The following is an 11,803-nucleotide window of genomic DNA, read 5'->3' as shown; positions in this document are numbered from 1 at the left end:
CTCGTGGTTATGAAGGATGGTCATCGTATTGCAATTAGAGAATTAACATGTTTTTGCTACCATTGTGTATGTCAAACAAAATTGGAGATGCAACTCACAATATTGTAGATGCTTCAGGAAATGTGTATTTGCTGGGGCATTCTACATCGAAGGTATTTTTTATGCAAGAGTGGATGAATTTGATTATGTTTACAAGCTTTTAGAAGACAAACCAGTAGCATACATGTACTCTCATTTGGTGAGGTGCATCAAAGTACCGATATCACAATATAGAACTTCACAAATTTATATACAATTAGAGTTATGTGTACGAATGTATTTAGAACACTATGCCATGGAATTTGTAGCTTCCTAGAGATCATACTTTTCTGTAAAATATTGTTATTAAATTACATCAATTAGAAAATATTGAAGACTATGATGGTTCCACAAATTTACAATAAATTGCCAAGCTATTCGAATTGAGTGGAACCTCTCTACATATGTTGTTTATGTACTCAATTCGGTATGATAACCATGCTTGAAGTTGGCTACTAAGAGTTTCCACCAAGTAGTTTTCTTGCATATCTTCTAGGACAATAAGACAACATCTACGAAGGTTGAGGTATTACCGAAAATGTTGTGTATCCACTATTAAGGTAGTGTCCTCATTATAAACTGGGAACACATACCAAAATTCATCAAGGCTTTTGAACCTTACATAGTCCTTTTCTTCACAATTTTCCCTAGTCCACTAACACTTAAATTTGGGTGACCACTTTGGGAAGATTCAATCCACATAGTTCCAAACTTCATTACGTACTTTATCACTCCAAATAAATAAATCAAACCATTGCACAACTCATCTCAAAAATTGATTCTCGTCCTCCCTTGTTGCTGCAGTCGCATATTCACAAGGACTTAATCAAGATCCAAAATCAAAGTTCTCCTTTCTTCTTCCACTGGTTTTGGCTTCCATTCTTGAAACTCATGTTGAATTACACCAACCTTTGGTAGCACACAATCTATTTCAATCAACTCTTGTCCTCTTCCTCTTCATACCCTTACTCTGTTATCATATCGAGTTGGGTTTGGATTCACCCTGATTTGCTCTTGCACACTGAGGTCAGCAAACATTCTGTTTGTTGGTCTTGCTCTCTTTGTAGAATTCAGTTGCGCTTCCGAACAATAAGGCCTCTTCACCTTTGTATAGAATTCGAGAGGCTCTCCCTCATTTTCATTTTAGCATATACCATGCTTTCTTCCCACTTACACCCTTTACTTACCCTTTTTGGTGCTTGATGCTAGCAAAAGGGTAATCATAATGTTTAATACCATCACATTCATTTATCCACCCAAATTCCTATGGTCCAAGTAGGACTCAAACCTCTAACCTCCAACTCATAACACACACTTTTACCAATTGAGCTAAGCCTTTTTGTTGTACTTAAGTCCAAGTCGATATATGTCTTTGTTACTACACTCTTGATTTATCATTCAACCTTTTTAATTTTCCGAGTTTAACTTAATTCCTCCTATGTGTTTCCCACATCATGACATCCACCCGCACCAAACTTGCACATCCTTTAGTATGTGCGAAGTGTTGGTCCACCAAGTTGGAACCTTTGACCCTTGTCCTAATCTTTTCCTTTAGCCATAACCTAACTATCCATATACTAGACTGACCTAGAACCTAAACCGTTGGTTCCTTATCTTTCTTATTCCATCACCACCACGACTATCCTTCCACCATAACCATGGAAACCATCCAATCCACCAAACTATGTTCCCATAATACCCCATTTTCATAGTCTTCGTTGTAGTCTTTGATACTTCATGTTCTAAGAAAAACCCATCATATAATATAAGTGTGCCACCCTTATTTCTACTCCTTCTCAAATCATTGTATGAGCTCTAGGCTCTTTCCTCACTTCCCATTTCTTCTCATTCTCCATGAGTGGCCAAAAGTGTGCCACCCTTATCTCTACTCAAATCATTGTTTGAGCTCAATGTTCCCATTTCTTCTCATTCTCCATTAGTTGCAAGTGCACTCCTAGCTTGAGCTTATTGAGTGTGACATGTGACAAGGAGTTATATTTAAATATGATGGAAGACCCATCATAGATATCACCACAGTATAGGGCTACAGATGCTCATTTATCGATTATTTATTCTTAATTCAGATATAACTTACTTACACAAAGAATAGAGTCAATCTTTACACAAAATCTTTTGAGATTATTCCATGCATCTGTAAATATGAATTCTCTTGTACTCTGAAACTACAAATGGCTCATTAAGTTGGACTATGAACAGCAAAAAAACAACATAAGAAATGAAAATATCTGAACTCAATCATATGAAAATTGCCTGAATCCATAACTTGAAAGCTCAACATCATTAGTATCTTCACAAATACATCTACCATTCTCAAAAATGTGAACACGATCTGGATCATTCACTTGTATCCTACACTTCTCAATCACCGATATAAGCGTTGTGTAAGAATGACACTCTTCACACATCTTCATGTTCTTGGTAACACGTAATGGTGCACCTTTGGGACTATTGATCAAAGCACATGCAAGAGCTAGATTTTCACTATAAACACACAAGCCGTCCTCATTATCTTCACATGGAATAACTTGAGATAGACAATGCGGACCAGGGGAATAGCCTTCTCGTGCAAGTTTCATATGAATCTCTTCTAGCTTTGCATATATGTGTGTAGTTTGAGGATGGCTTTTATCACCAGCAACAAATGAATGTACATTCCTACTAATATCACTCCACCAAGAGCACCCTGGTATCATCCACGCTTTACTTTTCACCCTCTGTGATTCAACTTCATCAGCCTCCATCTGCATTCCAGCCCTTGCATATATGTTTTTCATGCAAACATATGCTGAAGCACACTTTTCATCTAACTTCACCGCTTGCTCAAAGGCCCATCTTCCAAGTTTTACATTTCCCCATTTTCCACAAGCGCCTAGTATAGCAAGCAAAAGTGGACCATAGTCTGAATTTGGAACCTTGTTGAGCAACATTTTCGCCTTGTCGAAGTGTCCAGCTCGTCCAAATAGATCAATCATACAAGTATAGTGTTCTAAGGTTGGATTGAGATGATAAACATGAAGCATTTCATTGAACAACTGTTCTCCCTCTTCCAATAGTCCTCCATGACTACAAGCATTCAACAAAACAAGGAATGTAATTAGGTCAGGCATAATACCATCTCTGATCATTATCCTATACTGGTCTAAAACCGTTTTACCTTGACCTAATTGGGCATGTCCAAACAACAGCGATGTCCAAGACACGAGATCTTGCACCGGCAACTGGTCAAATACTTCTTGTGCTTTTTTGGGGACACCACACTTGGCATACATGTCTACCAATGCGCCACCAAGCACAATATTTTTTCTCAATAATCCCTGCTTTCTAACTTCAGCATATATATCTTCCCCAATCTCAAGGGATCCTACAATGCCGCAAGCTTTCAAAACACCGATATAAGTGATCGCACTAGGTGAGACCCCGTGGCCTTTCATGTGTTTGAAGCATTTTAGTGCTTCATTACCAAACCCATGCTCTGCATATCCCACTATCAGTGCACTCCACGATACTACATCTCGCACTGCAAGTTGGTCAAATACTTCTTGTGCTTTTTCAAGTGCGTTGCACTTGATATACATGTCTACTAATGTAGTGCCAAGTAGGTTATCTTTTTGCAATAAACCTTGCTTCCTAACCTCATGATCAATGTCTTTTCCTGTCTCAAGACACCCCGCAATGCCGCAAGCTTTCAAAACACAAATATAAGTAACTACATCCGGGGACACTCCATCATCTTGCATTTTTTTAAAGCATTTTAAAGCTTCACCACCCTGACCATGTTGAGTATAACCAGCTATGAGTGCACTCCAAGACACTACATTTCGTGTTGGGAGACGTTGAAGTACATCTTGTGCTTTATCGAGTGCACCACATTTGGCATACATATCGACTAAAGAAGTGCCCAGCATAACATCTTTTTGTAGTAACCCTTGTTTCCTAAGCTCAGCATCAATGTCTTCTCCAACCTCAAGAGACCCCAAAATGGAACAAGCTTTCAATATGCACATAAAAGTTACATTATTCGGGCTGACACCTTCCTTCTGCATTTGTCTGAAGCATCTGAGAGCCTCCCCAACGGGTCCATGTTGAACGTATCCTGTGATTAATGCAGTCCAGGCAATCACACTCCGGACCTGAAGCTGATCAAATACATCGCGAGCTCTTCCTATTGCACCACATTTCGCGTACATATCAACCAAAGCATTTCCAATCACCGGGTTTTCATGCAGCAACCCTTGCTTTCTAACTTTCGCATCAATGTCCTGACCCATTTCCAAATCCCCTAAGATCACACAAGCTTTCAAAATAGAAAGACAAGTTACTGAATCGGCTAAGATTCCCTCATCCTGCATCTGTCTAAAGCATTTCACAGCTTCAGCCGCAAGTCCATTTTGTGCATATCCTGAAATCAGTATATTCCACGAAACCACACCTCGTACAGGGAGCTGTTCAAAGACTTCACAAGCTTTCTTGAGTGCACCACATTTTGCATACATATCAACCAACGTATTTCCAAGCATAATATCCTTTCTAAACAGCCCTTGTTTTTGTACCTCAGCAGCGACAATTTCTCCAATCTCAAGAGATCCTATGATACCACATGCTTTCAGAATACAAGTATAAGTGACCACATCCGGAGCAACATTTTGGCTTCGCATTCGGCCATAACATTCGAGAGCTTCGTTAACAAGGCCATGGCGGACATATCCGGTGATTAATCCATTCCAAGTTACAACATTTTTTACTACAATTTGTTCAAATACTTCTTTCGCTTTCTCAAGAGCCCCACATTTAGCATATGCCGTAAGTAGCGATGTGGCCACATATACATCTTTTATAGTCAGATCTTTATGAAGAATATCAGCATGTATTCTCTGGAGCTTGACTATGTCCTTGACTTTTTCACATGATTTTATCAATTGTAAAAGATTATTTCTCTCTTGGAATTGAACGTTCTTAAGAAACTTACCTTCTGAATTGGTCTGAACCCAAGTTAGATTATTCATATCGAAGGATGCTTCGTTGGTTGTTGTGGCTCTCTTGCTTTCAGGTTTTCAGAAAACTCCGGTAGAAATAGTAGAGAATGTAAATTGATGATGATGAAGATGACGATGATGACAGAAAAAACATCTGGTTACCTTCTGATGTCCCAAAACTGAGAGAAAAAATGTCCGAAAGAAGAAACAGAGTCTATAAAATCCTAAATTCTTTTCTCTGTCTCTGTGTCTTGATTCTTCTCTCATCACCCGTTTGTTGTTTGTTAAGGGAAATTACAAAGCTATGCTTCTTTCTTCTTCACTCTTTCTAAACATCATGTGGACATACACACACCGACGTTTATATTTGCTATCAAATAATAAAGAGGCCTCTTGAGGAAATCGCAGTCATGGACGGTGCAGGTCACGTTTTTAATGGCGCGTGTGATCTATACCGTTCGATCTTTGTCCACAAAAAAGCTCGCACCGAAAACCCAACCCGGCTCTGATGAGCCTTTGTCACATCTGACCCGGGTAGTGATCATGCCATTAGATTACCTAACCCAGACTTTGTTAACCTAACTCGCGCCGTGTAATTCTGTAAACCTAACCCAAGTCTTCAAGCCTAACCCGGGATCGTGGTGCACCTAACTCGAGCACACGTGCAGCTTTGGTAAAACCTTGCCCATTTTCTTTTATCCCCCTATTTTTGAATATTTGAAACTTGCTACACCTGCGCATCCACCTGAACCTAAACCTGCACTTGCATTGCGCTCAACCATCTATACCTGAACCTAAACCTCCACCTCCACCCAGTAAGTACTTTTTTCTTTTCCTCATCTATATTTATCGTCGTTTAGGGATTTAGGAAAGATACGTTGAGTTTCAGGCAATCCTTCAAGATAGTAATATCTTCCCCAACTTATCATAAAAACTAGTACAACTCCTTCCTTTCCATACTTACAAATGTAGCAAAGTAAATCCTCAACAACCTTGAACCCTAGACACTCAGGAAGCTGCTTAACAAGAAGAATACATTTACGAGATACATAAAGATGTAGAGACATACGGTATGTACTAGTAGAGAGACATTTTCTTTGTATAGAAACTTCATATTAGGTGTTTTCTCACAAAAACTTATAGCATATGAGTTTGATTTTTTTTAATATTTTAGTTGATGTTTTGTCACTAAGATAGAACGATCTATTTATCATGTTGTAGTCATTGATCCTAAATACGCAAGCTCTAGAAGTGGAGATACTAAAAATAAAGGCTAGTTTGATATATAACTCTAACATTCATTCAAAATGCACATTTGCATTCTAATTATTGACAATAAGTCTTGTTATAATTTTAATGCATGGTTCCTTTGTTTTAGAGTAAGTTGGAGGTTGAAACCTGGGAGAGTTTTGACAACAAACATACTTCAGGAGCTGAGGTAACTCTTATATGTAAAATGTGAATTCATGACCTATCTTAACACATTCTACATGAAGTTTTGTGCATCTTCAAAGTCTAAAATTTAGATACATAATGTAACAAGATGACTTAAAATGTGGTATTGTAAGAATCGATGGTGATTCTATGCAGCGGAATAGGTTAAAGATGTGTGTTATGTGTGTGTGAGAGAGAAAGAGAAGGAGAGGAGAGAGACACTAGATAGAATGGACAATAGAATACTCAAGAAGATGTATATTACAAAGGAGGTTAACCGACACATTACAAAGTAGGAGGAGGGTGCTTTATATAGTCACCCTCTCTCGTCATTAACTACCGAAGCTCATCGGTCATGGGGAATGTGGCAACTCATTAGTTATGTGTCATAGAATATGATTCTATGACACATAGTTAATGTGTAGAGAGTAGTGGTGTGACTTTTGACCTTTAAGTGTTCATACACTCTCAAGGGTGTGTTCACACACTAGACTAGGTTGAGGTTGATTCTCAACATGCCCCCTCAAGCTCAACTTGGGTCGGTTCCTTTTGTTTGATGTCCACGTTGGTTGGTATCCGATTCGGACGATATCTGGTATCCGCTTCAGCTTGTACCCAGTTCAGACACTATCCAGTGTCGCGAAGTTTCGCGCACGTGTGTTACTTGGGCGGGACCACGGGGGTCTTGGACTAGGGAGTACTCAAGGGATAGAGAAGACCCGAGGTTTGCTTTATGACAATACTACTTCCTGACCCCTTCCCGAGAAGGGTCTTGTTGCCCTTTGTTTTGTGAGGCCGGTGGCTCTCGTTGATCACGACTCGTCGACCTTTCGAGATCACCGCACGAGCCAAGTGACCAAACGGGTACAAGCAAGATGAGCACGCAAGATGAACGCACAAGGGGAAGATAACACAAACACGAATGTCCGTACGTCTTTATGAGAAGGAGAGGTGCATGGGCATGCCCGAATGCTCCCTCATCACAAGACGTTGAACGTACGAGGAAGACACAAAACACACACACAAATGCTCATACACCTTTATGAGGAGGAGAGGTGCATGGGCACGCCCGAAATGCTCCATTGTCACAAGACGGCTGAACGTACAAGGAAGACACAAACACACACACGAAATGCTTGTACGCCTTTATGAGGAGGAGAGGTGCATGGGCAAGCCCGAACGCTCCCTCATCACGAGACGACTGAACGTACAAGGATGACACAAACACACACACACAAAATGCTCGTACGCCTTTATGAGGAGGAGAGGTGCATGGGCAAGCCCGAAACGGTCCCTCATCACAAGACAGTCGAACGTACAAGGAAGACACAAACACATACACAAATGCTCGTACGTCTTTATGAGGACGAGAGGTGCATGGGCACACCCAAAACGCTCCCTCGTCACAAGACGACCGAACGTACAAGGAAGACACAAACACACACACAAATGCTCGTACGCCTTTATGAGGAGGAGAGGTGCATGGGCAAGCCTGAATGGTCCCTCGTCACAAGACGGCCGAACGTACAAGAAAGACACAAACACACGCACAAAATGCTTGTACGCCTTTATGAGGAGGAGAGGTGCATGGGCAAGCCTGAAACGGTCCCTCGTCACAAGACGACCGAACGTACACGGAAGACACAAACACACGCACAAATGCTCGTACGTCTTTATGAGGAGGAGAGGTGCATGGGCACGCCCGAAACGCTCCCTCGTCACAAGACGACCGAACGTACAAGGAAGACACAAATAAAGAAAGAAGGAGAGAAAGAAACACAAATGATATCGACCAAAGAGATAAATACGTGTTCGATTCCAACACAAGAGAACCCTTTATAAAATAGGGTTTTGTTTACAATGGCAACTTATAGTTAACCACAAGCTCAATCAAAACATAAATACTAAATGCCCTTAGAGACAAAAGCAAATCCGAACACGGCGAAGATAAACACACGAGCACCACCAAAATGCCAATCCCAACGAACCACGACCACCCGAACGGCGACCACACGGGCTCGCAATGACGAACGGGGCGGAGCAACGTCGAACCAATGAAGCTTGGGCTCACGAGCACTTCGAGTGCCGACGCGAAGAAGACGAGCACATGACGATGGGGGGATAAAGGGGTATGAGATGAAGAGAAGTGGTGAATAAGAAGATGAAGAGCTCCAAAGGAAAATTGGTGATAGTCTCCTCCTCCCAAAAACGTCCTCCCGAATGAGCCCCTCTCGACCTCCTTTTATAGGAAAAAAAGAAGGGGGGTTGCCAATTTTGTCTTCAATGAAAAAGGAATAAAACTCCTTAAATCACACTGCACTATAAGACTAGATTTAAACTGTGCACCTCTAGATAGTAGTCAAGGTGACTATCCACTAGGCCACTAACTCTCTCTTATATAATATATAATTCTATCTCTATAAATTCTTAGCCTGTCTCTACATTTTATCTCTCTTCTCTCTTACTTTTTGCACGAGCTTCTATGCATCCTTTCCACCCTTTCTTTTCCCTTTTATTTTGCATATGCACAACTAATCGCTTTGTGTGCACACATATTGCACATGCACATTTTTTACCCCCCCCCTTTCACCGGTTTTTCCCACTCTCGAGCACGCCACATCACGACACCTATTCTCTCTTATACTCCCCCTCAAGCTTGGCAAGTCAGGGATCGTCAATCCAAGGTCTGACATGAATTGTCGAAGTTTGTCAACTCTTAAGGCTTTGGTGAAGATGTCAAATATCTGAAGATGCGTGTTGATGTGGTAAAGGTCGACATTTCCGGCCTGAACGCGCTCTCGAATGAAGTGATAGTGCACTTTGATATGCTTCGTGCATGTGTGGAACACCGGGTTTTGAGCCAGATAAATATTGCTCATGTTGTCGCAATAAAGGGGAATCGAATCCTTGATGGGAACGTCTAGATCCTTCAAAATCATCTTGAGCCATACGACTTCACATGCAGCCACCGATGCACCCATGTATTCGGCCTCTGTGCTAGAAAGAGAGACATTTGGTTGCTTCTTACTACTCCAGGAAATGGCTCCACTTCCGAGGGAGAAGACAAAACCAAAGGTTGATAGTCGATCGGTTATGTAGCTAGCCCAATCGGCATTTGTGTACCTTTCGAGTCGAATTGCCATTGTCGTCTTGTAGAGGATGCCACAATCGATTGTGTCACTCTCGTATCATAACACTCGCTTAGCGCAATCCAAGTGAATGTCACGTGGTTTTTGCATGAATTGGTTGAGGAGACTGACAAGATAGCTAAGGTCGGGTCGAGTGATCGTGAGGTAGATGAGGCTCTCGATCAGTTGTCGATACTAAGTCAGCTCGCATTCTTCTATGTCGGAGTTAGCAGTTAGCTTCAGGTTCTGATCCAGAGGGGTTGCCACAAACTTACTCTCAGTCATCCTGAACTTGTATAACAAGTTAAGGATGTAGTTTCGTTGGGAGATTATAATGTCGGCTGGAGTCCTAATTACCTCAATGCCAAGGAAGTAATGGAGCTCCTTCATGTCTGTCATCTCGAATTTGTTGGAGAGGAGGGACTTGACCTTGTCGATGTCGACTAGATGCTCACCTCTAATGACCAGATCATCCACATATAGGATGATGACAATTGGACTTTCAAAATTGCTTCTTACATAGAGAGAGTTGTCAAATTTTGACATTTGGAAGCTGATTCGATGAAGATATTGTGTTATCTTCGAGTGCCAAGCACGTGGTGCTTGTTTAAGTCCGTAAAGTTGCTTCTTTAATCGACAGACTGCTTTCGGATGGGTGCTCGATTCGAAGTTAGGTGGTTGTACCATGTACACCTCCTCCTCTAATTCGGCTTGAAGAAAAGCATTCTTGACGTTGTCGCGGTTTTCCGCAAGTGTTGAAACAGGTAGGGCCACGGGCGTCTCGAACCAAGGAGACCGAGGGAGTAGGAAGAGCAACCGTGACAGTGTGCCTAATCGGATATCGGAAGCCGAACAACAAGTGTGTAGGTTCGCGGAAGGAACCGTGTCACGCCGTTCGCAGGTAGTGCGGGAAACCGATTACGAAGAAACATAAATTGAGATGAAAACCCGAAACGAGAAGCTAATAGATTAAGGTAAGCATATTACAACCAGGCTCAGTCGATAGCAGAGCCATACGCTCTACGAAACACACCCCCCCCCCCCCCCACCCATATGCACATAGATAGATCAAGGATCCTCTGGTCGGGAGCTCATGGCACGAACAAAGGCTTCCTTATTGAATCGTACACGAGAGAGATAGAGAGAGGAGAGTTCGGCCCACAAGAGAGAAAGAGAGAGGCCAAATGGATGTAGCTCAGGTGGTAAGGTTGCCCAATGGAGACCAGATGGTCATGGTTTCAACCCCTACATTCCACAGTGGCATCTAATGAATTAAGAGATATATAAGAAGTATATAATAGAGAGGTGAGGAAGTTGGGTTTCGAACCCAAAACACAGTGCTTGTAGTGCTAACAACTTACCACTAGGGTAAAGTAATTATGATTAAAAAAAACAAGAGCTCGGCCCACAAATCGACAACACTTCGTACTCCCCAAAACCGGATACCTAAAATAGGTTCAAGCCTCACCTTTTATAGCACAAGGGGAGACCGTTACATCGTGGTTGGTGTCAGAGATTTCCCCACTTCCCTCATTTCTTTCTGTGCATGTGGGACTTTAAAGTACCTCATTAAATTCTACTACCTAGTACTAACTAGTCCTATGCCATTTACATTATGTTGGTACATATTACTCATCCAATCAGTCAGCTGCTCCTTGTCTTCGACTGCCAGCTCTCTCCGAACAGTCGGCTCCTCCCACTGCATGTACATATTCCTAACAAACTGCCCCTTCACTCCTGTGGGGAGGAGTCCGTTATTCCTGTCCTTTGTCGACAGACTCTAAGTCGGTCCATCGGTAGGTTCTTTGTCAACATGTCGGATCCATTGTCGTCAGTATGGATCTTCATGAGAGTAAACTCTCCTTCTTCGACTTTCTCCCACAACTAGTGATACCTTCTCTGTATGTGCTTGGTCCGGGAGTGGTATGCAACATTCTTGGCTAGATGTATGACACTCTGGCTATCACAATGGAGCAAGAAATCCCTTTGCTTCATCTCCAACTCGCTGAGAAAATTTCTCATCCAAATCAGCTCCTTGTTGGCCTCTACCGTTGCCATGTACTCTGCATCTATGGTCGACAAGGCCACAGACTTTTGCAGTCGAGACTGCCATGACACTGCTCCCCATGCATAGGTCATCATGTACCCTGATGTGGATCGGCTTGAGTC

At 42.0% G+C, this 11,803-nt stretch overlaps 1 protein-coding gene across 1 annotated transcript; it reads right to left on the bottom strand.

Annotated features, from left to right (window-relative positions):
- Positions 1–2,308: 2,308 nt before the first annotated feature.
- On the bottom strand, positions 2,309–5,381 carry LOC147861879 (putative pentatricopeptide repeat-containing protein At3g15130). Its single transcript, XM_087322670.1, has one exon. The coding sequence runs from the start codon at positions 5,100–5,102 to the stop codon at positions 2,331–2,333; it is 2,772 nt and encodes a 923-aa protein (XP_087178796.1). The 5' UTR covers positions 5,103–5,381; the 3' UTR covers positions 2,309–2,330.
- Between the last annotated feature and the right edge of the window lie 6,422 nt (positions 5,382–11,803).

The sequence above is a fragment of the Azolla caroliniana genome, unplaced genomic scaffold (assembly GCF_043228905.1).
Source record: "Azolla caroliniana isolate FFs.n. ecotype wild unplaced genomic scaffold, voAzoCaro1.0.p SCAF_7, whole genome shotgun sequence".
NCBI classification, from domain to species: Eukaryota; Viridiplantae; Streptophyta; class Polypodiopsida; order Salviniales; family Salviniaceae; genus Azolla; species Azolla caroliniana.
This window is presented reverse-complemented; position numbering and strand designations above follow the sequence as displayed.

Excerpts from the sequence above, each read along its gene's own strand:
- LOC147861879 (XM_087322670.1), bottom strand. The coding sequence starts at position 5,102 with ATGAATAATCTAACTTGGGTTCAGACCAATTCAGAAGGTAAGTTTCTT.